Consider the following 27,921-nt stretch of genomic DNA (forward strand, 5'->3'; position numbering starts at 1 on the left):
CATGAAATAGAATGGCAGTAGTTTATCCAACAAGTTAAACCGGAAACAAGTGGCCATTCTTAAAAGCAGACTTGTGTCCCATGATTTTTGATTTGAGGATTTTCATTTCTTGTCCCTTGAATTGTGACTTGTTGAAGCACCTAGAGACTGCAGTTTGTCATACCTGTTTCAGTCCTCCCACTTGGGAGTGCTTGTATGTCATGGTGACAGAGGGGTTAGTGCCACGACCTTACAGCTTATGAATCCTGGGTTTCTGTCCCAACCAACACATATGTTTGCTAACTACATATTGCCACCTGGCAGCACCATGGTGCTGAGGGTAGCGCTGCTGCCTTGCAGTTGGGAGACCTGGGTTCGCCTCCTGGGTCCTCCCTGCATGGAGTTTGCATGTTCTCCCCATGTCTGCGTGGGTATCCTCTGGGTACTCCGGTTTCCTCCTACAGTACAAAGACATGCAGGTTAGGTGCATTGGCGATTCTAAGTTGTCCCTAGTGTGTGCTTGGTGTGTGGGTGTGCATGTGCCCTGCGGTGCGCTGGCACCATGCCCAGGGTTTGTTTCCTGCCTTGCGCCCTGTGTTGGCTGGGATTGACTCCAGCATAAGGATAATGGATGGATGGATATTGCCACCTGTAGGTTAGGCGGATTGAAAACCTAATTATCCTTATGTTACCTAGCATCCCATGTGATCAATGTGCTTTGTCAAGGGGGCAAATTCCAGCTTTGAGCTCAATGCCAGCAGGACAGGCTGTGGTCCACACCATATCAGAAAAAGCAAATTCGGTAAAATATTTTTTTCTGCATTCCTGGCACTACTGCATACCCCTTAACTGTGAATGACGTATGCACTCCTCCCTCAGTACCTTATATGTTCTTTCAATTACCACAATATTTCTCCTTTCAGGCAGCTAGTTTTTCCTGTGCTGGCTCTCCTTAAGGACCAGACTGCAGTGTCTAAAAGTACCATTTGTTTAGATGTCACTATGTAGTTTTCTTTTTCTCATTCCAGTTTTCTCTGCTGGTAAGTGAGGCATCTCTGCTCTAATTGTACAAATAACTCAGTAGTATCTTTGTTTAAAACAGCCTAATTGTGGTCTAAATTTGTAACTACATAGCACCCACCACTTTGCTTTACCATGGGCCTTTTGGAAAAGCCTGAATAAAAAATATTTTTGAAATCAAAATCCCATGCTTGCTTATGTTCAACCTACTAATATTAAAGTACTAGATGCCAAATGACTGATTCTATATTTACAGAACATTAAAAAAATCAAAATAACAGTGTTGTAAATTATATACTACACTCCCACTTTCTTACAGAAACTTTATTTGTCATCTTTAAAACTTTAGTGTTGAAATACAAAATAGGAGGCCAATAGTACAGGCAACAAAAACTAACAGTGTTAAAAATCCCAAAGTAAAGATGTGAGCCTTTGGACATTTTATACAGAGGTGGTGAAGTTTTGGGAAGCACCTGTGTCTCTTGCAGTTTATATCTCACACTAGGTATTACAACTGGACATGGACTCTCATCCGATGGGCTGACATGAGGAAAAGTTTAGATCTTGAGGCATGAGCACAAAGAGAATCCTGCACAGAGAAGGTGGCCGAGGTACATGGTTACCACATATGCATATAGCAGACACATGGCACTTCTAGAACCAAGGTGGCAAATGGACAGATTTTTGAAACATATACATATGTAAAAGACAAGATACTAAAATGAGAAGGCCATATGTGTATATGAGAATAAGTAATTAACACTTGGCAAAGACAGGGAAAGAGTAAAGGCCTAGCTGAGCACATGTCAGAAAGGGAGTAAAGGGAAAATGTGTGAGAAAACAAAATATATGGAAAGAGAAAAAATGAATGAAAAAGGGCATCAGTGACTGGAACCAACTCTCATAAAAGCACAATCCATAATGGGAGCTACTAACCTTCAGTGACGATTTTGCCATGTAAAATTACTTCAGTTTTTTTGAGAACAGCCTTTTGAGTTGCCCCCATCAAAAGAAGAAAAAAAAAAAGTGCAAAGCAAGTAACAGTTTTAAGAATCTGGAGAAATCCTAGCACATTAACAACATACCCCCCACCCAAAAAAAGTTTGCATGACCTTGGAGGGAGCTAAAAACAGAACTATCCCAACATGAAATCCTGCAGAATGGGTGATCTGTTGTGAGGAAAACTCCAGGGGGCACAGAGTTCTTTCCTCATCCCTAAAGAATTCATTATGTAGTGTTGCTTCAAATGTCCTGGAGAAACTGCGCTCCGTCTGGAAAACAGGGAGAAGGCATTTCACTATGGAACTGGAAAAAATGAGTTTCCTGCTTTCCCTCATCCTATTCCCCTCACACCCACAACAACTTATTAAATTCTACTTTTGACAGTTTGGATGGTTGATGTTGAGCAGGCCGCACCTGTTCATCTCTGCAGGGGGCAGTGGAAGATGGAAAGGACTTCACTCGTCTGCTGGCTTCATTCGCATCTGAGCCTGCATTTGAGCAATCATCTCCTGCATTCTCCGGAGCTACAAAAAGAGAAAATAAGTAGCATGAAAAGCTCATAAGTGGGGAATTGGTAGGTGACGGGAGTGAGGAAGGTTTGTTTTGTGTTTTTTTTTTTTTTTTTTTTGCTATAGAGGTGTTTTTTTCTGCACTACCATGGAAGACTCACAGTTCCCATCCACACACATAGAAAGTGGTAAATACCTACTACCAGGCTTAAAATAAACAAGCAGGTGAGAGATGAAGTCTTCCCATATTTAAAAATGGGGTCCTATTCTCCGCGTTAGCCCTGCTGTACCCAGACACTGCCCCTCACCTCTGCCTCCTTTTGCATGAGGATTCTATCTTTGTCAACCACATCTTCTTCCACCGCCCTGCAAGAGAATCAAAGTGTACACCGAATTAGGCCATGACATCCAGCTCAAGGACTGGCAACTACTTTTACTGTTAAGCAGAAAGATGTTCTAATCATGCATTACAAGTCTTGCTCCCCTCAGAGTAAATTTGAGAAAGGGCAACTGTCTTTTGCATGAGTCTGTGGTAATATAGGACTGAGAAAAAAGTGAAACCCACAAAGTGACTAAAGACTATGCAACTGCCCTCTGCAGAGGAAAATGTCAGAGGCATACAATAATCCTGTATTTTAGCATGAAGGTATTTTTTCACAAAGTCACTGCATGCATCTCTCCTAGATATACCTTCCAGTTCTTTTTAGGCGCTCTGAACGGAAATTCTCATAATGCAGGTCCTGGGTCACCTCTTGAAGGTCCTGCATGTGAGTCCTGAAAACAGATAAGCAACATCAGAACAAAGTTGAAGGTTAGGTTTTCTAAATGTATAGGAGCAGAAGGTATTCTTCTTCTCCAGTAGATGGTGCCAGAGCACCTTTAACATAAAATGTATTTATTTGTTTGCCTATGTTGTTGCAAATGTATGATTTTTCTTGGTCAACTAAGCCTCTCAGTTAGGACAGTCACATATTAGGGAATAAATTAATATCATGTTCCATTAAGGACAAAGGAGAAAACAAGACCCTGTAATAAAAAGTTAGGCACTTTGTCTATCCATCTTTCTGGGGAGGTCATTTAACAAATTATATAAAGATTCTGTAGCATATACCACTGCATTGTACATATTATGCACAGTATACAGTGCAAAATGAATGCCACACCAGATGGGTAATGAGAGTTTGTCGATGTGACTTTTCACACAGATGTTAAAACAAGTTTCTTTTTTAAATAAAGCAAACACAATTCTCTATCTGTACAGCAGATGGTGCACTGCACCAACCCACAAAGGCAGGGTTCTCTCTTCTGAAGATTATAAATCCTGAATAAAGTAACTAAAACAATTTCTTTCCCCCCAAAGAAGGCATGGTTTCAGGAAGGAGGTAAATGAAAGGCTTTAAAATAATAAGGAGCCACTCTGGACTGGGGTGCATTCAAAACTCTCAGAATAACATGAAGAGGCAAAACAGGCAAAATGAAGCCAAGTGAAGAGTTCCCCACAACCAGCCTCTCACTACCCTACTGGTTTCTAGCAGGCAATCTGGTGGGTCAAGAGCTATTCTGGGGCAGAAGCAGCAGTGATTTCAGTCTTCTCTACCAATTATTGAAAAATGTGGTAAAGTCATCCCTCAAAAGTGGAGCCAAAAAGACAATCAACTCACACCAGCATGGTTCGCAGTTTGAGAAAATCATTGTGCTCTGGATTCTCGACCTCCACAACCCCCCATGGATACAAGCGGCCTCGGATCTTCTTTCCTTTCACTTCAATTAGTTGGTTTGAACCAATCACTGCAAAAGGAATACTGGCCTGTGGGCACAAAGAGAACAAAACATGTAACTTAACTGGAACTGCAGAGGACAGGTGGAGTGGGTTAAGGCTCCAGCTGACACTGAGATACTGTAGATAGTTTCAGCTAGCATGGGAAGTGATGAGAGTGAAGCTGAACTATGTTAGTCAGAACAAAGTCATTAAAAACACCAAACAGCAGTGTGGGGAAGACAGGGCAAGTGCCAGCTGTGAGTTCACATGTAGGAGCTGTAAAGAAATATACTGCAGGGTCACTGGGCTTTGTGTTAAAGCAAATGATCCCATTCACACCTTTGCCTGCTTTTATATGTCTGTTTGAAGAGCTTATAAAAATGCACTTTTGACTTAATAAAGGATATATTGAAGTGGAAGTGGACATGAAGGAATAATATAAGAAACAATAGCCAAATTGAGTAACATCACTTGGAAGGGGACCAGCAATGGAACGGCACTTAATGCCCTCCCAAACAACATTATTCCCCCTTTTAATTCTGTTCCCAACACTTTTCATACCTTTAGTACTCTGGTCTGCTCTTTAAACTCTTCATCCTCATCAGAGTCAGCATCAGGCAACTGGTAGATACGAATTCCATGCTCTGCGATTTCATCCAAAATCTGAAAGACACATTACAACAATTCATTGAGGAAGAACAATAAATAATAAGGCTAATGGACCAAAACAAAATAATACATATTACTACTAGCAGCCAATCAAATATGTTGTCTCTAAGGGAAATCATTTTAGTCCTTCATCTTTAATGATCTCAAAGTAAAATGAGAAAACCACTAAGTCTTCTGGACTTCACTAGAGGAAAGCAACATTAGAAAATCCAAAAACGTCTCCTGAGATATGTACCCCACCATTAAATGCTCAGAAAATATCACAAGTCCTCCTACTTCCCTAAAATTTAAGGCCAAACAAAAGAATGTTTTTTTGTAACAGTCCAGAGGACCACCATTTTTCAATATTTTGCTGGCACACTGGACAGACAGATAGTTAAGATAACATATCCCACCAGACTCTACCCCCTTGATTAACCAACCACACACTAGTCTCACTTTTCAAACAAAGGCCACATTTCTACAAACGTCTATGACTGCTTTTCTTTAGCTCTAAGTGTTTACATTGGCATTACTTCTTGCATGGAACTTGCTGCCACTTCACTACCAAAACAACACCGGCAGCCAGCTGTGTAGCCTGCCTTTTAGAGTCGGACGACCTTTCCGGTGACGCCTCAGTTAAATCTTACTGCCTTTGCCAAAAAAAACTGGCTCTCAAGAGGATTGGCTGCTGCTGGCACAGGTGGAGCGCACAAAATTGGCAGATAGGCAGGCGCCAGCACACAGCATGCGCTAAATAAAAGAATCAATTTATCAGCACAAGCACAGCATGATCTCTTTCTATTTAAGGTTTTCCTGCTTTCCCTGTTCCGAGTTATATGTGCAAATACCATTTTTTGTAATGAGAATATAGGCCCTGTTATAGATGGGCCTAAAGGCTAGCACAACAAATCTCATTTCATGGGGGGGACTTTTTAAAGAGAAGGGAGATCAAGTAAACACACAAATATGTAAAAATCATACTCGCAAATTAATGATTAAATGTATTCAACAGGGGTGCCTATTCCACCTACTACAGTAATATTCTTTCTGCCTAGCCCCATAAAGTAATTTCCCTGCCTCCACTGGGTCCAGCAAATTACTCAAAAATAAAGATTTCATCACAGAAGATGACATAAGCCTGTGGTATGTAGGTTTTTCATCACACACAGGATCTCAATGGAATGTTACTGCCTTTCTTTCTTTGACCCCACAGTTCCCTGCTCTAGTGTGGTTTCCCAAAGCACTTCTACTCTCCGTGCATTTGTGTGTCACTTTATTATAGCACACTGAACACAGTGTCAAACACAAGGTTTCCAATGGGGCCTCATTTGCAAAAGGAAATTATAAATGTGGCATGCTTTCCATGGCATGATTGCTAAAGTAAAAGAGAAGAAAAACCAGCACTGAGCTTCATATGCTCTGTACAGCTACCAAAACTTGTGTACCAAGAAGGTGTCAGTCTCTGCTGCTCAGACCAGCAAGCTGTATAATTATAAAGCAGCTTTAGGGTTGCAAACCAATATTAACCTGCTCCCTTAAAAAAAACAAAAACAAACAAAAAAAAAAACGTTTACTTATATTGTAATAAAGAAAACACAAAGCATGCCCTCCTCCCAACATAATAAACAGACGTACAGTAAACACAAGAGTTCTAATACAATTATGCATTTATTTATAAATGAAAGTTTATATTTTTTATTAAAACATCTGTACGTATAGAAACGTGACACAGCTGAAAAGAAAAAAAAACACCAAGACTCAGAAATAGGGACGATATCAAAATAGCAGTTAAAAAACAAAAATAAGTCAGATTTTTTGCTCAGCTCTTGCTTGGAGTAAAGTAATGAAATAGTGGAATGAACAATTCCTTAACAATGTTCATCATTTAATTTTAGATACAGAGCTGATTCAGCTTAGATTAAGGATGGTGGGGGAAATACGAACAAGAGGTCACATTGAAACTTCCTCCGGTCACAAAAGACACCTGTGTTCATAGCCGTTTCCTGCACCTGTACCTAAGTATTGCAAAATAATCCCAAAAAAACATTGGACCGACATTAAAAATGTCATCATCATGTCCGAAACCGCACTTCCCTTTCCGGAGTACAGGTCACCTGGAGAAACAGGCTCTCTCTGATAAAAGTCAGGCAGAAGAGCAGATAAAGACTTATTAGTAAATGAGGAATAAATGAGAACAAGTGAGTGTCTAAAGAATGAACACAGTAGCACAGCTACAACTTTATCTTTACCAAAAACACACACCTTCACTTTTGTTTTTCAACTAAGATTCATATTGCAGAGGACTTTTTCACTTATAAGTCTTGCAATGTTAATATGGGCAAGATATTTACAGGCAAGGTACATTTTATTTAGAAGCTGGTCACATCCCACATTATAGTTACATTAGGAAACCAACGTTGATGTAGGTGGTTGTGGCCTTCTGTATATTCTAAATGGCCATTTGATATTTAAATTTTAAAAAACAAAAGAAATAAACCACCAAATGCAGTTTTATAACAGTATGTGCAACACATATAGCAGACATTGTTTTTATACAGAAAAAAAACATAAAATACAATTCTAAACAAATATTTTTTGTCATGTTTTATTGTTAGTTAGTCAACCATATTAGTGTACCATTAATGTAGTGACCTAATATAGACAACACTGGGCAATGATGAACCTAGCTGGACTTTGGTAACAACAGTTATGGAGACAGCAGCAGCATTCTGAAGCCAACTCTCTGGAATGGTGAATCATAAGAAAAACTTGAGTGACTAGACACACATGATAACTACAATCAGAAATTAATTTACCAAAACCCTTCAACCACAGATAGACAGCAACCCGAGCAAGTGTTCACCCAAGGCTTAGAAATGGTAGCAAAACAACTATCCATAGTTAAGGAAAAGTACATGGGAAAAATCAAGAGGAACTTGAAAGCAGTACCAACATCAAATACACTCTGACCAAAGGGTAGACAAGCAGCTTCTAAAACTATATACTGACACGAGGAGCGACGTCAGTGTCATGCACCAGACAGTAACGGTAGACTGCAGATACTAAATTATGACTTCATTGGAGATCATCATTGTTACCATTAATACATTTTTAAATATCTGAGTTCATATGTTTGCTTTCATTTTCTTCAAATGAACAGTAACCTCCCATTTCCTATGGCCATACTTATGGTTCTGGCTAATATACAACCCATCTCCAATCACTGCACCAGCAGAAAAAAGTTAAGGTTTATGGAGCCCTTATAAGCAATTCACTTTAAGGTTACTGACAGAAAAAAAAACACCAGGAAACAAGTCAAACATTTTAATAGCATAGTAGGTTCATCAATCCACATAACAACAACCATGGAACTTATATCTGGGTGACCAGATCATACTAATTTCAAACGATAGTGGTGTATTTATATAGATTAAATCTTTTTTCCCCAACCTGTAGAAAAAGATTCAAATAAAGTTTTTAAACAATTGGCCCCAGATCCTGTATAGAGTTAGTCAGGCTAGGAATTGCAAAGCACATGTAACTTCAGGTTTAAATGAAAAAGAAAATCCGAGGCTTTACTAGGTAGGATGGTGTGGTACTACTAGCAACCAGTTTATGTGAATCCATAAAAACCAGGCAACATAATAAATTGATTGCACTCCAAGATTGCCATGCTGCTAAGAGATGCTAAAATTTCTGTACCAGATGCCCCTTGTAGTGCCCCAACTCTTCACCAAGTCCTGCTCACCGGTCACACAAGAAAATCCATCAAAGCTGACAATGTTTTCAGGAATAAACATGGTTGAAACAATGACGGGAAAAGCTCTGTCAGGCAGCACTAGAATAAAATATTACAGCTGCATAGTCCAACCACCTTCCTGCGGCAACACAGCCACAGTGCAAAACAAGTCCCTGCTCCTGAACAATCGAGCCCCCATGAGTGCCAGTGGCTTTTATTGCGCTCAGGAGCTTTTTTTGTTTTCTGTGCAACTTTAAAAGAAAATTACCCCCTGGAAGAAAAACAAAACAGAACTAAAATATTTACTCTCCCTACATAAATTCCAGAAATGGGCACCACAAAGGACTTTATGTCCAGCTTCCCCACCAGCATATCAGAAAGCAGAGTGCAGCAGATAAGACAACTATAAAAAAAAAAAAAAAAAACTGCTGAACTTTCTGAAAGTGCACAGGAAAAGTGTGCAAAAAAATTTAATCATAAAAAGAGAAAAACAAAACGAAACGTATGATCAAAAGTGTGACAGAAGTAAGCACTAGAAAGGAAAAAAAACAAAAATGAAATAAAGGAAATAGGAAGCCAAAGAACTTGTGCAGCATGGAGAAAACTTATAACCAGATAAGTCGAGCCTACCTAAATTCTCCCATCTTGCTATACCAAGTTCAAATTAAATTAACTTCTGCAGTATTCCAGGAAAATTCACCAAATTCCTAAAAAGTGTTCTGTCATGCAAGGTTCCATCCAGAAGCCATTTTACTAACAGCCTACTGTGCAAAGAGATTCATTATCCCCACAGAAAGATAAAACAAAGAACAGCTGCACATTAAGAGCTTTGTGATCAACAACAAACAAAGCAATAGAATGCTGTAAACCAGGGGTCACCAACTCTTTTTGAAACCAAGAGCTACTTCAAGGGTACTGAGTAATATGAAGGGCTACTTGTTTGATACAAACTTCCTGAATAATATGAAGTGGCACGGTTCACCTTTAATGATATTATTAATATATTGGAAATTTTTCCTTAACTTTTCTGCTATGTTTTTCTTTATTTTTAGGAGGTAAAAACTGCATCTAGCTCCCCATCGTAGCTGCGTTTATTTGCTTGTCTCAGCAAAGAGTGAGATGGAGGTTTGTCTTGCGCACGATATTAAACTTTGACCGCAGACTACCTCCCAATCTACATCAATGCAAGTGTTATTGATTCAAAAAGAACAGTAACACAATTAAATACAATTTTTAGACAGAGCTCCATGGTGTCTAGTGCTATTTTTAGAACATGCCCTATGGGCAACTCACATGGTCCCTGTGGTCAACCAGGTGCCCGTGGGCACCGTGTTGGCTACCTCTGCTCTAAATAGTACTTCTCATAATGCAAGGCAGCACTGACAAGTTTATTTTTTTTCTCCTGCAACTTATGTTACTTTCATGCATTGTGGACAATAAGAGTATCCCTGCTTAGAACTGCATGAGAGCAATGTTCCAAGTGGTAACGCCTAGCCTCTTTAAACAAACTAGTTACCTAAATTTGAAAGTTGTGACAAAATGTAACCTATAATCTCGTGTTAATATTTAATAAGCTAAAAGTGTCAGGTAGTTTTGTATTTTCAGCAAGGCAATATTTACTGTGTTATTATTGCTTATTGTTTTTACAAAACAAAAAAATACTCATTTTTAACTTTCCTATGTGTGGACTGAGCAGTACCAATAAAATTCCGACTGCTCATGAACTCAGTGTTAAAGAGGAGCTTCACAAGTCAATCAGTTTTCATGTCCCAAGGGGGAAATTTGGCTTTGCGTTAATTTGCTACCATGTTATTTATTTAATATATTCTTGTTCACTTTGGAAACCTAAGCTAACAATATTTATGGCACACTGATTGAGGGGAAAATATACCAAATTGACTTCAAAAATGCATTCTGAGCAAAATGAGAATCATATAGGAATTAACATCCACATGCTAATGCAGATTTCAGTATATATTGCCTTACACATGCAATAAATTGCAATTAAGGGGTTTTGAAGCATATTATTTTTGTATACTGCCTTGAGTAGACAGAAGAGATACGACTGGATTCAGTCTTTCATTTCTTAAAGAATTACGAAGTGGACTTGGTCTTAAATTATTTTAGAGTGGAGTGGCATGATATGAATTCTCAAGATTTTGAGTTCAAATCCCACACCTTCTTGTTCTCTGTATGGAGCCTGAATGTTCTCCCACAACCCCAAAGACATCCATGTTAATTAAAAGCTCTAAATTGGTCCTGTAGGTGTGTTTGCCAAAGTAATGACTTTGTGTTCTGGCCTGGCCTTGCTTGTGAATTTCCCCTTGGGATTAATAAAGTATCTATCTATCTATCTTCTGTCTTGCGCACAAATCTGAAAGGAGAAGCTTTAGCCATAAGAAACCCTGAATTCAGTTGCAGGCAGTGTTTATTATAGTGTCTTACAGCATTTGGTGTTAAGAGTGCTAGAAAGGCCATTTAAAAACTAAGCAACACAATTTTTTAGATATAGGAAGAAAAAACAATAGAGACCTTTATTGGTTAAGTTGCTTGTTTATACTGTCATATACATTCATATATACACGTATAAACACACACACATACAGACATACATATATAAACCTTTTCTTAAATTTTGGAAGCATACTAGACCCTTCTGGCAAGCAGCCTATGCCCACATTAAGATCAATGACTCATATTAAATTATTCTGAATGACTCACTTTATACTGAGATTAGCAAATTTCCTGTTTCCAAAGAAGTTGATGAATTTTAAAGTAACAAACTACTGCCTGCTCCATCAAAGGTGGTCTTGTTTCCTTGAATTTATTTACTATATATTGTAAAATGTACTGCAGTGTATCTTTGATTTATGTGGTGCTTTTTATGGTGCACATCATTGTAAACACTTTCCAGGAACATGACAACACTGTGTAGAGATTTGAATACTTGGAAGATTAGCAATGAAGTGACTCAATCAAGTTACACAATGGCCCAGAATAATATGAACATATAATCTTATCGTTTTCAGTCCAGCTCCCTAAACATCACACAGAGAGTGGAAGCCTATATGAAAAAAGGGTCACCATTTCTTTTCATTTTTACCTTCTTCTGTGTACAGTATAATACTCTCTTTTCTCAGTATGCACAATAAAGCCCCAGTAGATGCTATGATGATGGACCCAATCACTGCTTCATAAGTAACTACAGAGACTAATTATCTCTTCTTTGCTTGTATGCATTTCAGAAAAATCACCTTTACGGTGCATATAATCTATGAAACGCATGAACGGAGCAGCTGGAACACTTAATACCGGGCTACACATGCCAATATGTGATTAGCTGCAGGTCTTCATTGTAACAAATTTGTTATTTGAAAGCAAAATACTCATTGCCATATCCTGGCTAATTATGTTTACTGCACAAAACATGGAAATTTTGCACCAAAAAAAAAAAATAATTTGAAAATTTTTCAAAAAAAGTTTTCATTGTTCCTCAAATATGAATCAATCCACTGCCTACGTGTCTATTAAGAATCAAGATAAACTCAGAATACTGGGCCATAAGCAACTTACAGTTTAGATGTTGATGTCCAACAATAAGCATCTTTATTTCAAGATTTGTTCTTTAAACAGTTACGTGCTTACAAGAATTCCACGCCCTCTTTTAATTCTATTTAAACTGAGAAAGAAGAGCAGCTTTAAGAAAAAATAAACAAAATAACAGAGTATCAAAATTCAGTAAAAGGATTTATTGACAGGATTAACAGTTTGAGAGTCAAAGTGCAGAATTTGCAAAACCACCAGGTTCTATGCTTTGAAAATAAAATTTTAAAAGTTCACAAATAAAACAAGAAGTCTATTAAAAATGTTAGTTATAAATCAATGATTTACAGTAATAATGAAAACAGACAGCTACTCAGCTCAGGAGAGTATGCCTGATGTAGTTAAATCCTTTGAGACAATCTCAAAGTGCCAAAACATTTTTCCTGGCTATAGAATGTACCTGGTTGTGCCAAGCTGAACCGTGATGGCATGTTTCTGCATTTGGTATCGTCTTTATTTATGGATTTCTCAACATATAAACACCAGTAATGGAAATTTGAGGGGTCAGGCATTAAAAAGGTGAAAGTCAATTGTTATTCTGTGTATGGTAAATTGTGCTTACATTTAGCAATTTACATTCTTATGACTATTTCCTGCATGATAAATATTACAAAGATAAGAAGACTTGGAGCGGCAGAGTTAATATGTTACATAGTAAAAGGGAGGTGATTATAGTGGTATAGAAGGCAGCACCATAATGAAAGACAGCTTTGACTTCTCTCACTCAGTTTGCCAATTAATCTTCATATCTTTCAAATGTGTCACTTGACTGGAATTGTGAAACTAAAACCAGGATCAACAAGAGTTTTTACTTGAACAACATAAAAGAGACTGAATTCAGCAAGTACATAAAAGGGTCTGACTGCCGTGTAGGGCGATCAGACAGTGTTCCTCACCTCATTCAAATAGAAACAATCCAAACTGATCTTCCCAACTCCCAAAACAGAAAATTGCTAGACCATAGGAAAGTTCTCACAGCATACATTGAGCACGGTATCTGGGTGCATATATCAGAATTAATTTATAAGGAAGGAAAGGAGACAGACCATCTCAAATGTTCCTCTAGTACATGTAGTATGTGCATCAGCTCTGCATAGTGTAGCACCTATACATGGTCATAACTAGGGACACCATATCACTATTGTGTTGAACACTATCAACCAGAGTAGAGTATAAGATAGAGTGTGTCTGCGAGTTGTGTACAACAGGAGTAGGAGTCAGTTTTATTTGAAACTGGTATGACAAATTAAGTAAATTCAGGCAACCTGGTAACAATGTATGTCTAGAAAACAAAAACTACTTTGCCATTCAAATAGCGTGCCTACAACTCAGTCTCTGTAGTGAATGACAGTCCAGGAAATGCTGAAGGGCTTTTTGGTGAGCAATATAATACACACAGTATTGTTTTTAAAAGTACAAGAAGAAATTAACTAATAACCTTAAATTGCAGGATGTTCACATCACGCTGTTGGAAATTAGCTAAATATTTACATCAAATGACCATTAGCAAAGAAATGTTTTGGAAAACCTGTGCAAAGACTACTTATCTTGAGATAAGGATTTAAAAGATGCATCCTTTAAAGCCTGGCTCTTTAACCGAGTCTATTGGAAAGCCCCAGTAACCACAAGTTTTTCTTCCCCAACAAGATTTTGCTTTTGGATGGACTCCTGACTGAATTAATTACATTATTCCAGGTTTCTGGTTCTGTATGTTCAATACAATTATTTCAGAATATCTTGTTAAAGAGGTTCCTAATAATGATCACACCAGGGGAAGTATCACTATAGCCACTGTTCCTTTTTACCATTCATTGTTGTTCGCAGTAGTGTTTGTTCTTTGTGCATTCTAACTATTGGGATAAAATTAATGATTACTGTTTCTGATGTAACTGTTTGTTGCTGTCGCTGCTAGAGCTATAGATGTGGTATTATTACAGTAACATTTGTTCAATTTCTTCTTCCAAGTAAAAAAAAAAAAAACAAAAAAAACCTAAGGCTGTTATTTTAATAAAATATGTTATTTTGGGTTTTTGTTTCTCATAAATTAATATTTATGAACTGGAATTCTGCCCTGTTAACTTTAACTGTGCTATTGGTAGGTAGACTTGTTTTGCTCAACTGGAAGAATCCTAGTCCACCTCTTTTAAGTCAGTGGGGTAACTGATGTTATATACTATTTGAAACTGGAAAAAATCAAATTCTCTCTTAAAGGATCTGTTAAAAACGTTTTTAAAACCTGATAGCATCTAATCAATAACATTTTAGAATAAGCATTTAAATTTGGGAAAATGGTTTTCTTCCCCACTTTTTTTCCCCTACTCTTAAAAGTTTTACTCTTTCTGTTGGCCAAGCTCGCTTTCTCATGGGTGGGGATTGATTTGAACTTAATTTTGTCAAGTTTGACTTGCTTGTATTGGATGTTACTTGCTTTTAATAAATTTAAAAAATGTTTAAAAAAAGAAAAACTAACTGTGCTAAATTGATGTTACTAACACTTTCAAAAAGCTCAGAATGCATTCTAGCATCATATGGACATATTGTTTGTGAATTTTACAAATAGACTGGCATGAGAAATATTTATTTTCCACATTATTTCTAAAATTTTCTCCAAAATATTTTGGTTATTTCAAAGTGATTTACGACCCATATCTACATTTTGAGGAAATTGCACCTCGTGAATACAGGTGAATGCTTATATACTGAAAGCATGAATGTATGGCTATAAAACTAAGTGTCAGACAAGATTCCTTCTTTTCATACTTTTTTATTGGAAGATTTAATGAATTGTTAATACTATCTTTAATTTTTTGGTTCACAGGATAGCACCGTGGGATAATACTTCAGACTCATGTTTCAAGCATCCTTGGTTCAAATTATGCACCTGGTTGTTGCCTTTGTGGAGTTAACATTTTCTCAATGAGTCAGCACTGATTCTTCTACAGGTACTCTAAATTTACAAGTTTATTGGGTATGTTCTGTGTGACAGGGTAGGGTGTTAATCAATGTAGAAGGACCTCTGAATGAAGCTACTTGAATTTCAGACAGAGAGAAGTGTCAATTAATTTGATTGATACATTTACAGAGAACAAATGTCAGGGTACCTTTTTTTAGAGACAGGATGTGCTGGATGGATTAGATATTTTAGACATTCTCAAAATTACTCAGGAAGATTGAAGACTATTGCTAAGGATGCTGATGTATGGTCTGCCCACATTATATTTCCAGTGTCCCTCAGCACAGAGAGTGTTACCATAGTGAAAGAGTGTGAGTAAGTGAGCAGTTAATTATTATTATTATGTAGAGCTTTCTTGGCTAACAAAACCCCAATGGGTTTTACAAAATCTCAACCTAACCTCTGATGAAGTTATTTTCTATGCAAGTTGAATACCGTAACTAACATATATAATATATAAAACTACTTGTACATACATTTGCCTTTTATTCATAAAACAAATCAAATCTATAACACTGGAAACGTTGGCCATATAAGGAGTTCAAATAAAGTGATTTTTTTCCCCTTTTAATGAACAAATCAGACTAATTATCATTTCACACCAGCGGGGCAATAAGACAGTCACTTGTACACGTACATCAGAAAAACATATTGCGTGCATCTCCCAAATAAACTGGAACTTCAAACGACTTCTGCCGGCATTTAATAATTGTTTGAAGAATAAAAGCTGTATGGAGAACAAACATGGTCTTATTCAGAAACAATGACTACGTGTTTGATGGAAAGGAAATGATGTCACAGAGGCAGGAAATCCTATTTAGACAATGTCATTTTGTTCAGATACAAAGAATTTATTTGGTTTGGTGGTGATATTAAAAATCATAAAAGAAACACATTCCATATTTTTTTTGGTTCTGAACATGGATAAAAGCAGCACTGGAGATATGCCAGACGGCTGGGAGTCCTGTTTATACAAATATGGGCTGAGCAGGTTCTACTCCAAGTGCCTGAGCCTCACAAGTGCTTTTTTTAACTGGAAATGAGTGATTAGTGTAAAAACAAACACCTGCAGGTCACTAAAAGGCTAGACAATAACTGAGCTGATCACAGGAAGCAGTTGGGAAAGAAAAAAATTAAAAAAGAAATTATGAGGTGAGCAGACCTCTCCTAGCAGTGGTCCAAAGAGAGGCGTAATGAGACGCAATGCACCAACTACTTGAAATCTAACATCAAACTTGATGAATATGTGGCGGGGCACAACCCTGGCTTCAGGAAAAATGACAGGCTACTTCTTACAAGTATTCTTGGTAACTTGCTTGATGTTTGTCACCTACTGTGCGATTTTTAATTCTGAAACATTTTATTTTACTAGAAACTTGGTCAGTGTGAGGTGTGGCCACATCATTACTTTCTTCTTATCCCCTCAGCTATTCTAACTATTTTCAAAATTTGTAACCTGGTATACACTTTGTTCTCTTAAAGGTGAAGCAGAGAAACAGCAACTTTTTTCTTTTTTCAAATATGATGGCAGACTACCAAAACCATTATTTTAGAGACAACAGTTCCTCCTTCTCTGACCTGCTTCACATTCTTTAATGCCAGATAAAATAATTACTCAATATTGGTTGTTTTCACATTGTAAGTGAGAATACAGAAAACGTACATAAAGCAAAACTCTAAAACTCTCATTCTGCACTGACACAAAAAAAACACAGGGAACAGTTTCACTCTCACATCAGTAAGATGGCTTGTTGCTCTAATGTAACCTCACGCACCAAGCATTTAGAACTCAAGAAACTTACCCGCCTCTTTAGCCTGTCACGCTCCTTTAGGGTCAGAGTGTCAGCTTTGGCGATGACTGGGACGATGTTCACTTTACTGTGAATTGCTTTCATGAACTCCACATCTAGGGGTTTGAGGCTAAAAGCAATATATTAAGACATGAACCCAAACACCGAACCTGGTCAACAAGCCTAGTAACTGCATTTTAAAATGGTCCCCAAAAAGTTTATCTGCTCTATGCACGTGTTAAGAACATTAGGGATGATGGATATGAATCTACAAACCTGAACTAAACTAACTGAATGGAAACATTTTATCTACCCCCACATTTCCATACTGTACTCATTCATGAAACTATCAGCCACGAGGAGGCTGACATCTGTTGAGGGAACAGCAGTATGGTACAAAGCTTACCCATGTCCAAATGGAGAGATGAAATAGAAGCAGCAGTGCACTCTGTTGTCCACAATATGTCTTCTGTTTAAGCCGCTCTCATCATGTAGGTAGCGTTCAAACTGATTGTCAATGTACTGAATGATTGTTTTAAAGCTGGAAAAATTAAATAGAAATTGATCTAATCATAATGCTGAACTGTTCTTATCAACATTTTACATTCAAACAAATTGTGGTTAAGAGTATCATGTGGTCTGAAACATTGGAGGTGGGAGGGGACTACTGCAGAGTCTGTCCAAAGGCTTCACATAAGCTGCTGTGATACAACTTATCCTTCCTAGTATAACATTTAGCCTCCAATGACAACACATTGTTGAAATCAGTGAAATAAGATGGTTAGAGGGATGTTAGTTCCAACCATGATTTGATGACTGAGTGTGTCAGAATCTCAACCATTCTATAAGTGCCCAGTACATCAATTACATTCCCCCAGGAAGAAATTGTGCTAATAATTAATTACTGCTAGAATTATTTTTTACCATGTAAAGTCATGGGAGTATTTATTAAGGTAACAGCAGTAAAATGTATCTTTGCAAAAAAAAAAAAAAAAGTACCCTAATGACTATAACTAGACTCAAATGAAGCATGTAACAGAACTGAGGCAAAAATCCCAAATGCAGAAATTAATCCATTCATGCTTCCCTAAAGACAAGGCCAACTTTATTTAAAAAAGACAGCCCTAACAATTTCAAAGCACAAGAGCATTCCTTCTGCTACATTATGGAAATATGGTGAAGCAGTAAATTAACTTTCTCCATTTGCAGGATCTTTTTGATCCAAACCAGCTTCAAGAAGGACTCTATTAGACAGGCTAACTAATGTGGAAGGATATGCACGTTTTGTGTCAGGAGTGGAAAAATATGTTCTAGGCAAAAATTTGTCCAATGACAAAATACCTAGTGATGTTGCGCTCTGTGGGAGACAGTCTATAAATTATTGCTGACAAATAAAAAAAAAGCTCTGTATGAGTAGCACAGCACATTATCAAAACTTAAAGCTGGCTTTATACAGCATGTACTAAAATAAACACTTTGGATTATTTACTAAATGAGCAGTTGCTCTGTAACCATTCAATTTTAAGAATGTCTTTGGTTATCCCATGAAGATCTAACCAAATAACGGGGAAAAAAAATACATAGCATATTTAAAAAATAAAATGAAAAAAAAAAGTTCAATTTATAGATCTGCAACACACTCAGAAGTCTGAATCCCTCAAAATAATGATAGCCTATATCACCACAATATAGTCAAGAATGTAATTCAGCAATAAAACAAAGTTATTGGCAATATGCTTAATATCCCAGGAATAGTTCTCTCAGTGTAAATTAGAAGTGGAAGAACAGCTGTAATAGGCTTCAATAAATACTATAGTGATGTACAGCGATTATTTATTCAGTCTTATTATAATTGATACCTTCCCTTAAGTATGACTGACACAAGCCTAAAAAAATCCTTTGGTTGGTTGTGGGGGTTGGGATGTGTGTGAGAAAGAAAAAAAAAAGTCTGCTAAAGACTTTAGGGAGATGTACATTTCCGGACAATCAACAGGAAACTAGCACAATACCGCCAGTGCTGCCGAGGTCCATAGAAGTACACTTAAAGAGAGTAGATATTGGATATACAGACATCCATTCCTTCAGGAAAAGAGAAAATGTCTAGTCAACAATTTGGCATTCATATTGAGGGAACACCCTCCACTCTTCACCATTTCCTAGGAATTTTAAATACATGGTTATATCCTTTTTGGCCCAGGGCAGGAAGTTGTCTGTTTCAAATGACCGTTTGCCTTTTATTCCATGATGGAAGGCAGAATCCAAACCCAATTCCATTCCTTTTGAATACAGCAATCTGGTGCCTTAGCTGGTAGAGTTTTGGACCAGTACTAATTTAATGACCAATTTCATTATACATTTGCATGTTAAATGGAAGCAGCTGCCAATCGGAGAGAGCTCAAATAATGACTGAATGACTCTCACATGCCGATTGTCTATGGTTATAATTCTTTAATCAATTGGTAGTGTATTTTTATCAGCTTCTATAGAAGACTGAAATGTTCTAATGCTGGCAGATATGAAGCTACCCATTGAGTTTATTATCTGTGTTCAGTTAATTTGTGATTATTGTACAGAAGGGCACTGCTCATCAGCATGAAAGAAGCAACTTCAAACTCCACTTTTATGCAGTGAATTTAATTGTGAAAAAGAAAGTCAATGAAGAAATCTCAAAGGCAGTAATCTATCCAGGCAAACTGGAACAAGGTGGAGTACCTAGCATAAATTGCCTTTTGACTATGAGTGTTCCATCTCTCTGCTTAATCTGAAGGCAAATAATTCTGATCCTAAGACAGAGTGAACAGCAATGAAACTGAATGACCTAAGTCCGTAAGCTGCCATGCATCATCATTATTCACAATTAAGTATTTATAACATATGTGAATAGAATTGAAGATCACATGACTTATTAGTGTTAAAAGACCCATTGTAGTTTGGTAGCTTACCAATCTCAGGACAAATTTTGCACAATTTTGTTAATATTCTACCTGTCGTTGCTGAATAAAGTATGTTGGTAGTGAAGCAAGAATAATTAGTATTGGAACATAACATGAGCACCACAAGTTACCAACACTGAGAAAAAACAGCAAGAATATTATACACGATGGTAAATTTACCAGGCTAGAATTTGTTCAGCTCTTGTCTAATCAACTAACAAGGAGCACAATAAAAAAATGCACACAAAGAAGATTAAAAACAAAATGGTGATGAAGGGATTGTAAAGTAATTCAGCAAATTTCTGGAGACATCACCTTCTTTTTATACAATTTTCAAGTCTTTCAATATAAAAACCTTGGGCACCCAGAGAAAGATCTAATCATATTTTTAGAAAAAGGAAGAAAATCATCTTGATGAAGCATAGACATAAACCTACCAATCCTGGCTGTTAATAGCATCACCATAGCCAGGTGTGTCCACCACGGTTAGACGTAGCTTTACTCCTCTCTCTTCAATCTCTACTGTTGAAGCTTCAATCTGCACAGTCCGCTCAATCTTTTCTATAAAGTTGGTCATTTAGAATTGCAAAAACAAAAAGAAAAAAAAAATGTAGTATGGTGAGTAATTCTGACAAGAGTTTGTAACTGACAACCGTGTCAAAATCAACACTTGAGAGCACAGTAGAGACAATGACGGAATGCATGTGTACAAAAAGCCATACACTGTAATTGCCTTTACTTCACTATTAGCATGTAGACTTATCTTGCTCAACTAAAAGAATCCTAACTCACCTCTTTAAGTCAGTGGATAACTGATGCTATATACTTTTTGAAACTGGAAAAAAAATCAAATTCTCACTTAGAGGATTTGTTCAAAACTTTTTTAAAACCTGGCAGGATCTAATCAATAGGAGAAGGACTCCTTTCCCTCTTTACTACTCTCAAACTTTAACTCTGGCTGTTGGCCTTCCTCTCTTTCTCATGCATGGGGCATAATTGAATTTAGTTTTGTTAAGTCTGACTTGATTGTATGGAACGTTAAATGCTTTTAATAAAAGATATAAAAAGGTTGAAGATGACAAAGAAAGGCCAATGATGCCTATGGTTCATTCAATATGAAAAGTCTTGTCCCCATCAGGACACTTCAACAAGCAAAGCATGTGTACAAAACAACTTAATCTGATGCAGGATTGTTGGGAAAGGGTTAAATGTGCATCCACAGCAAGTTGGTTGTAACAGAGATTTGAATTGGAATCCTAACAATTAATATTTGACTGTGTTTCACATTTATTTTTTTCTGCTCAGAGACGCACAGATTACCAACACATACTTCATCTTTCTATCTAATAAGCATGTCTGATCAGCCTTAAGATACTTAACATCTCCCATCTGCTCAATCTCTTTCAGGCTAAAAATCTTCACACCCCACATGGGATTAATGCTGCAGCATATGGTAATTTAAGAATCTTTGCACTTCCTACGTGCATGAGTTACTATCATTTTTTCACAAGTTTTTGTGGACATTTCTTAGACAACAGGAAGCAGGACATGAACTGTTGCTGAAATATTAACCATTTCTTTTCAAAAAAACTGCTAAATAATACTGTAAAATATTTTTTAGCAACAGATGTGTATAGGATTTTTAAAAAATATATTGCATTTGAATTAATTCTGTTGTGCCCTCCATGCACAACCCACCATTGCTCGATGGATACTTTCCCAGTGTCAGAACACATGACATACTTACTAGCTGAACACGTAATTTGTTATTCAGAGATTAGAAACACGGAAACTAGAAAAAGAAAAAAAAAGGCAAATCACAGGATTTAATGTGTATAGGAAGGGAAAAAAACAATGAACTTTATTAAAGTGCATACATTTGCACTAAAATGCTTTAGTTTTCTGTAGTGCACAAGTCTGTTGTGACAAGCACAAGATGGAGACCTCGCTCAGATTCATACAGATAATGATACTCTGGATGCTAAACCAACACCTAAACAATCCCTTTACCTTTTGCTCTACATGACCTCTTCTAAATTCAATGGCTGCTGAAACACTGCAGTACGTGTAAGTTAAATGAGTAAGAACTTGGCGAATGATTTAAATTTGATCTCAAATGCAAATTCCTCAATAACTAAATGCAAAGTGCATACAATAAGAATCACCTGCTGCTCCAGGAATGTAGCGCTCAGGGTACAAGTCTGTCAAGAACAAGCTGTTGATAAGGGTGGATTTTCCCAGACCAGACTCTCCTGCAGGGAGAAAGAGTGTTTTAAGAGCAGAAACTGAAAAGAGTCTGCCTACGTGCAGCTTTTACAAAGAAACTGAACTAGGGGAAGACAAATAGCTAAAGTCAATCTTTCAGGGACACTGCGATTCACAATAACACTTACCCACCACCATAAGAGTGAACTCAAAGCCTTTCTTGACCGATTTCCTGTGAACTTGGTTGGGCAAGTTGGCAAATCCCACATAGCCTGCCGCTTCTGGAAACTGTAAAGAGAGCAGCGATTTAGAAAAGAAAAACAAACAAACAATCAATAAAAAAAGATATGCATTTCTGAACTAAGTCTTTGAACAATAGCATTGCTACAAAAAGCCATCTTCAGGTGTTTATTAAGAATCTAATAGTTTGGTGGCCCCACTATAAACGTAAAAGAAAATTAAGATACACTTATTAAACTTTAAGGAAACTGTCATTCAACATGGTTTCAAAACTTTTCATATTAGTATCACATAAGATGTTCACTAATAAAATTTAATTTACAAAACAGATAATGGCCACTCAAGGTTAGACCAGTTCTGTCTTAAATTGATTGACCACCTGAGACCTACTTAACTGACAACAGCCAAATGGCCATGATTTTGTGGCAAGCATCCCGTTTATTGTCTCAAAACAAAATATAAGAATTAAAAAAAAAAAAAAAAAAAAGAATAGAAACTTGCAGGATCTCTATCTAAATTGAAGCCAACTATTATTGCAAACAAAACAGAGGAAGCACTTTGGCCTAGTTTGATTTCCCTGAATTAGCCAGTTCCCGTGATCCCTGTAAAATACATTAAGGGGTAAATTACAAGCAAAGAAAGTCCATTAGATCAGAAATGCAGCACACCTTTCCTTTTTCTCCAGTCTGAGACATTCTCACAGAAGGACTAAGAGATTCAACCTGCAAAAAGAAAACAAATTGTCTACCCTTAGTATCTAGACTTATTTGGAAGGCATTAACCACCTGATACAGTACTTCCATATCAAAAGAGACCTCCAGGCATGTTGTATTTTTTGCAAGCAGAATGCTAGGTGTCCCTAAAGGATGTAGTGGGAAGCTCATTAGCTCAGAGGTTATTTATTGGTCCAGCAGGAATTAGCCAAGTGGAAATAAGAAGTCAGGGCCAAAAAGGGATGACACTCAGAATTCTATATTTATTAACTCTTTCAGTGTTAATTAAACACAATTCAGAATGGTGAATTTTTATGTTAACAAAAATAAACCTGCAATAAGCTATAAACTTAAAGCCTTCTTATGATATCTGAATGAAGCACACAGTCTTTTACCTTTTAAAAGTCAATTTTTCATATCCACTTTCAAAACATAAAAAACATTTAAATTAATTATAAAAGAAATTAAAGATTATGGATACAGGCAAAAAGTAAAACAGACAAATGCATCTAGATGAAGCAAGTGTATGGAGAATAAAAACGCTGTTGAATATTTTCTCAAACAATTTTCAATAGCAAGTACAATAAAAGGGCCTATAATGTTAAATACAATAAAGCTAGTATTTAAGATTCAGAGGAGTACATTAGACAGACACTGACAGAAATTAATTTTGCAGTGGAAGTTTGAAATAGTTATACAAACAAAGGAAGGGAGGAAAGATGATAAAATGTCTCACAAGTAGTGGGTTAAAATTCTTATACAGTACACATTACTTGAAAAAGAAAATTGATAAAGTATCTGCAGAGCAAATTCCAGCAAACACATACTACATTATTAGGATTAAGTCATTTTATGTCATTACAAAAAAAAAAAAAAAAAAAAAAAAAACACCCTCGACTGCAGTTTTAAACTAAAAAGGAGATTAGGATAATAAATGTAATTTACCTGTCAGTTTTATACTTATATTACATATGTTTTCTTTGCCCCTTCAATTTTGTGAACATGCACTCATTAGGCCTATGGCAAGCTGCAGGCTATCCTAGCAGAACAAGGCTCTGCATTCACCTCACCCTTCCCTAGTTTATATGTCTCTTGTTGTGTTTAGCAGTCACATGTCTTCCTTAAAGAATAATAATGTTCACTGTCTAGATCGTCTCTGTTGGTACAGTGGTGAGGCTTCCAATTGATGCTTTTAATACAGAATTTATTTCTTTCAGCATCTGTCTCTTTAACACTTTGAGCTGGATTTAGGAAATTAAGAAGATGGATGAATTACTTTTTTTCTTAAACATCAGTCACCGCAATTGTTTTTTAACACACTTTGGATAATCAAACATCCTTTGCAAAACTGAAGAACTTTGACAGGATATGTGTTGTCAGGCAAAGATTGCTAAGAGAGAATGGTCACATTTTTTTGACTAAGACCTTGTATTCACATGCAGTACTACGAAATAGACATAGGGGAGTGTTGAAATAACAGGGCAATGCAAGGAAGATGGATCTGGGGTTGGGCAGTATTAGTAAAAGCATATCCGGCTGCTTTCACATGAGGCTAAGTCCAGTCTAGTCCGGTTGTCTGAGGTTACAGGGTGTGAATGTGATGTGGTGAGAGCCTCCTTAGGCTTTCCCACGGGCTCTAATGCAAGTGCTTCCTCAAACAAATTAGTGAAGCTGTTTGGATTTTGTAGATAAGCCATCAAGATTGAGGTGTTCAGAGACTACAGGAAGTACAGTAAAGAGAAAGAGAGAAAACAAACCAGCACCAAACAAATAATAAAAGAAATATCAGAATTCACAGTGCCCAGAGTAGCCTGGATTGGGTGCTGAGAGGAAGTGCAAAAAATAAGTAAATAAGTAACTTGTCTGTAGTCATGCATATTAATAAAAACAGTGTTGTATGTTTTTAGTTTGCAAGGGCGTTTAACTTGGCACTTCTGTGCACCAACAAAATCAATAACTATCGAATAATTTAAATTTACAAAATTGAACAGTGGCTTCCAGCCATGTCATTGTAAACGGTGATCGTTTCCTTTATGGTTTCTTTAGAACAAAACCCGGGAGTTAGTATTTTGTCTTTGCCAAGAACATCGGGCTGGATTAAATAAAAGACTTACTGCTTACCTTATATAATAATTAGAAAGGTTTAGTTTGAATACAATTATGGGATTAAATTCATAAAGAACTAATTAAATTAGTTAAAAAACACAATACTTTAATAAATTAACCCTTCACTGTCTAACAATAATTATAATTTTCACTAATGAAAAACTGGTATCACTCCAAAGCAACAATAAGGAATACGCACACTCTCAAAATCTCAGTTTTAGAGCATGGAGACGAAATTATTTTCTTATAAAGGTTAATTCAGTAGTCCTTTTCCCCATGTATTATAGGAGCAGATGTAGAATGCCCCAACACCAGGGGATTCAGAAAGTATTCATACCCCTTCACTACTTGCATTCCCCCCCCCCCCCGATCATTCTACACTCAGTAACCCATACTGACAAAAAGGTTTAAAATTAAAAAAAAAAAAATCAAACATTGAAATCTGTCACTCATATTCAGTATTCCAGCCCTTAATGCAGTACTTTGTAGAAGCCCCTTTCAGAGCAACTCCAGCTTTGAATCTCCTTGGGTAAATCCCCACAAGCTTTGCACACCTGGATTTGGACAGTTTATCTCATTTTTTCTGACAGATCTCTTAAGTTCCATTAGGATGGGAAGTGTCTGTAAACTGCCAACTCTTAAAAAAAAGTCCTGCTGGTTATACGTCTTTCATTTCATACTTATTGTGGCCACTGTTCACCAGGAAACACTCTCAACTTTAGAAATGGCTTCATACCCTTGCCTTGCTTTATGCCTCACCACAATTTTATTGCAGAGGTCTACAGAGAGTTCATTGGCTTCTGTCCTGACCTGCAGTGTAAATTGTGGGACCTTATATACGTGTGCCATTCTAAACAATGTCCGATCAATTCAGCTTGCCCCAGGTGGACTCCAATCAAGTTTTAGAAACAAAGGGGATGTACAGTTTGGAGAACCACTGTCCAAATACATACATGAATGTTAGATTTCAGTTTTTGATTTTTAATAAGTTAGCAAACTGTTCTCAAAACATGTTTTCACTTTGTCATTATGTGTTATTGTTTGTGAATTGATGGGTAAGAATGACAAATGTATCCATTTCATTTTAAATGGATAAATTTAAGACAATGAAGTCTGCAGAAAGCGAAGGGGACCTAATGCTGTGTGAATTCAATGTATATAAGGTGACCTCCAGTGCTGAACTAGCTACTGACACATACAAAATCTGATTACCCGAAAACAACAACAGTTTAGATTTTTACCGCAAATACGTCTACACCTACACAATAAAATTATCATTATTAACACAACACTTAAACATATATGCGGAAACGCTCGTTGTAAATCATCACTTCTAAGAGCTTCATGAACGCTTAGCACTGTGAAAAAATGGAGTAAATAAAACATTCCGCATGAGGATTTGAGGGTAATCTCAAATATATGTGTCTAGGGTTACCCCTGCATTCAGCTGGCACCCTAAAATACAATAAATTGAAGGACACATTACTCTAAATACACTCGTATTAGTGTATTTTTGTATAATACGACAGGCATTGACTGCCCTGCAACAATGTAATATTTTAGGCATCAACTTTCATTTGAATGTAGAAATAAGATAAAAGAGTTTTTGGAAACGCATCTTTATTTGTAAATTTTAATACCCGAGAAATCATGCACAATGTACAAATTCATGTAAACTTCTGTCTGAGCATAAAAATCGAATCAGTATCAGATGCCGATTCATTAAACTACGCGTGGTCCCTCCGAGACTTAAAATAAAAAACGGCAGTAGAAAAAATATATTACTGAAAACATCTACATCCAATAGATAAAATAAAACTGTCGAGATTTAAACACGCGCGAACTACCGGCACAATTGTGATTTACCGAGTTGCCCATTTTTAGTGGACCGTCTGGCCAAGTGGACGGACAGCGCCCAAGCAGAAGGCTCGAACGACAGAAAGGAACAAACAGTACAAAACCAACATACGCCCTTTGGGACAACATAAAATCATTTTCGATTACAAAGTAGGCAACACGTTTGCATTAAACAGGAAAGCCTTTCGAGATACAGATTATCGGAGAATCCAGCAAAAACAAATGCCCCAAAAAACAAGCTGATCCCCACCCATACAGAAAAGCTCTGCTCGGCTCCACTCGTCTCACACTCCTCAAACTACATCTCAAGTTACATCTGAAAACGCCAAATAAGATTAAATACAACTTAAAATATGTATATTGCTTAGTTTTCAGCGAATAATAACTGTACTGTCAGCGCTGCAGTTTCATTTACTTTTTTTCCTCCAAAACAATAATAACTTCCACAAGTAACTACTTTCCAACCACAAGCGCGTGTACTTGGAAGATAACCAACAGAAAGTGCGAACCGATGACTTACCTGTACAGTACAGTATTCACTTTTTTACACAAAATTACAATACCAGTTATACACTTTTAATTTATGGAATGGGACTCTATCAATCCCAGGCCACTCTAGGGAATCCGGAACCTCCCAGGCGTATTCCGCCCTTATCCCACACTGCTTTGCTTCTACGAACAGGGTATTCACACGCAGACGCCATTGCGGCTCACGTACTGACAACAGACGCGCGGCTTCTCATCTTCTAACAGGCCAGGTTAGAACCAAAATGGCGCCATCTTCGCACACTTTTCGCGCTTTTGTAAAGCCTTGCTCAGTTCATTCACATAAGCATCAACCTGGCAGTGAGTGAAGACGGGT

The 27,921-nt window shown here is 37.0% G+C and overlaps 1 protein-coding gene across 1 annotated transcript; it reads right to left on the bottom strand.

Annotated features, from left to right (window-relative positions):
* Positions 1-1,308: 1,308 nt before the first annotated feature.
* Positions 1,309-27,733, bottom strand: zgc:63587 (uncharacterized protein LOC393431 homolog). The gene is made up of 13 exons (XM_028825070.2): positions 27,580-27,733; positions 23,052-23,105; positions 22,332-22,431; positions 22,104-22,190; positions 20,376-20,499; positions 17,412-17,546; positions 17,018-17,135; positions 4,831-4,932; positions 4,172-4,317; positions 3,201-3,284; positions 2,819-2,876; positions 2,416-2,525; positions 1,309-2,270 (listed from the first exon to the last, which is right to left on the bottom strand). Exons 2-12 carry the CDS (start codon positions 23,076-23,078, stop codon positions 2,457-2,459), a joined length of 1,050 nt encoding a protein of 349 aa, XP_028680903.1. The 5' UTR covers positions 23,079-23,105; positions 27,580-27,733; the 3' UTR covers positions 1,309-2,270; positions 2,416-2,456.
* Between the last annotated feature and the right edge of the window lie 188 nt (positions 27,734-27,921).

This window comes from Erpetoichthys calabaricus, chromosome 18, assembly GCF_900747795.2.
Source record: "Erpetoichthys calabaricus chromosome 18, fErpCal1.3, whole genome shotgun sequence".
Taxonomy (NCBI): Eukaryota; Metazoa; Chordata; class Cladistia; order Polypteriformes; family Polypteridae; genus Erpetoichthys; species Erpetoichthys calabaricus.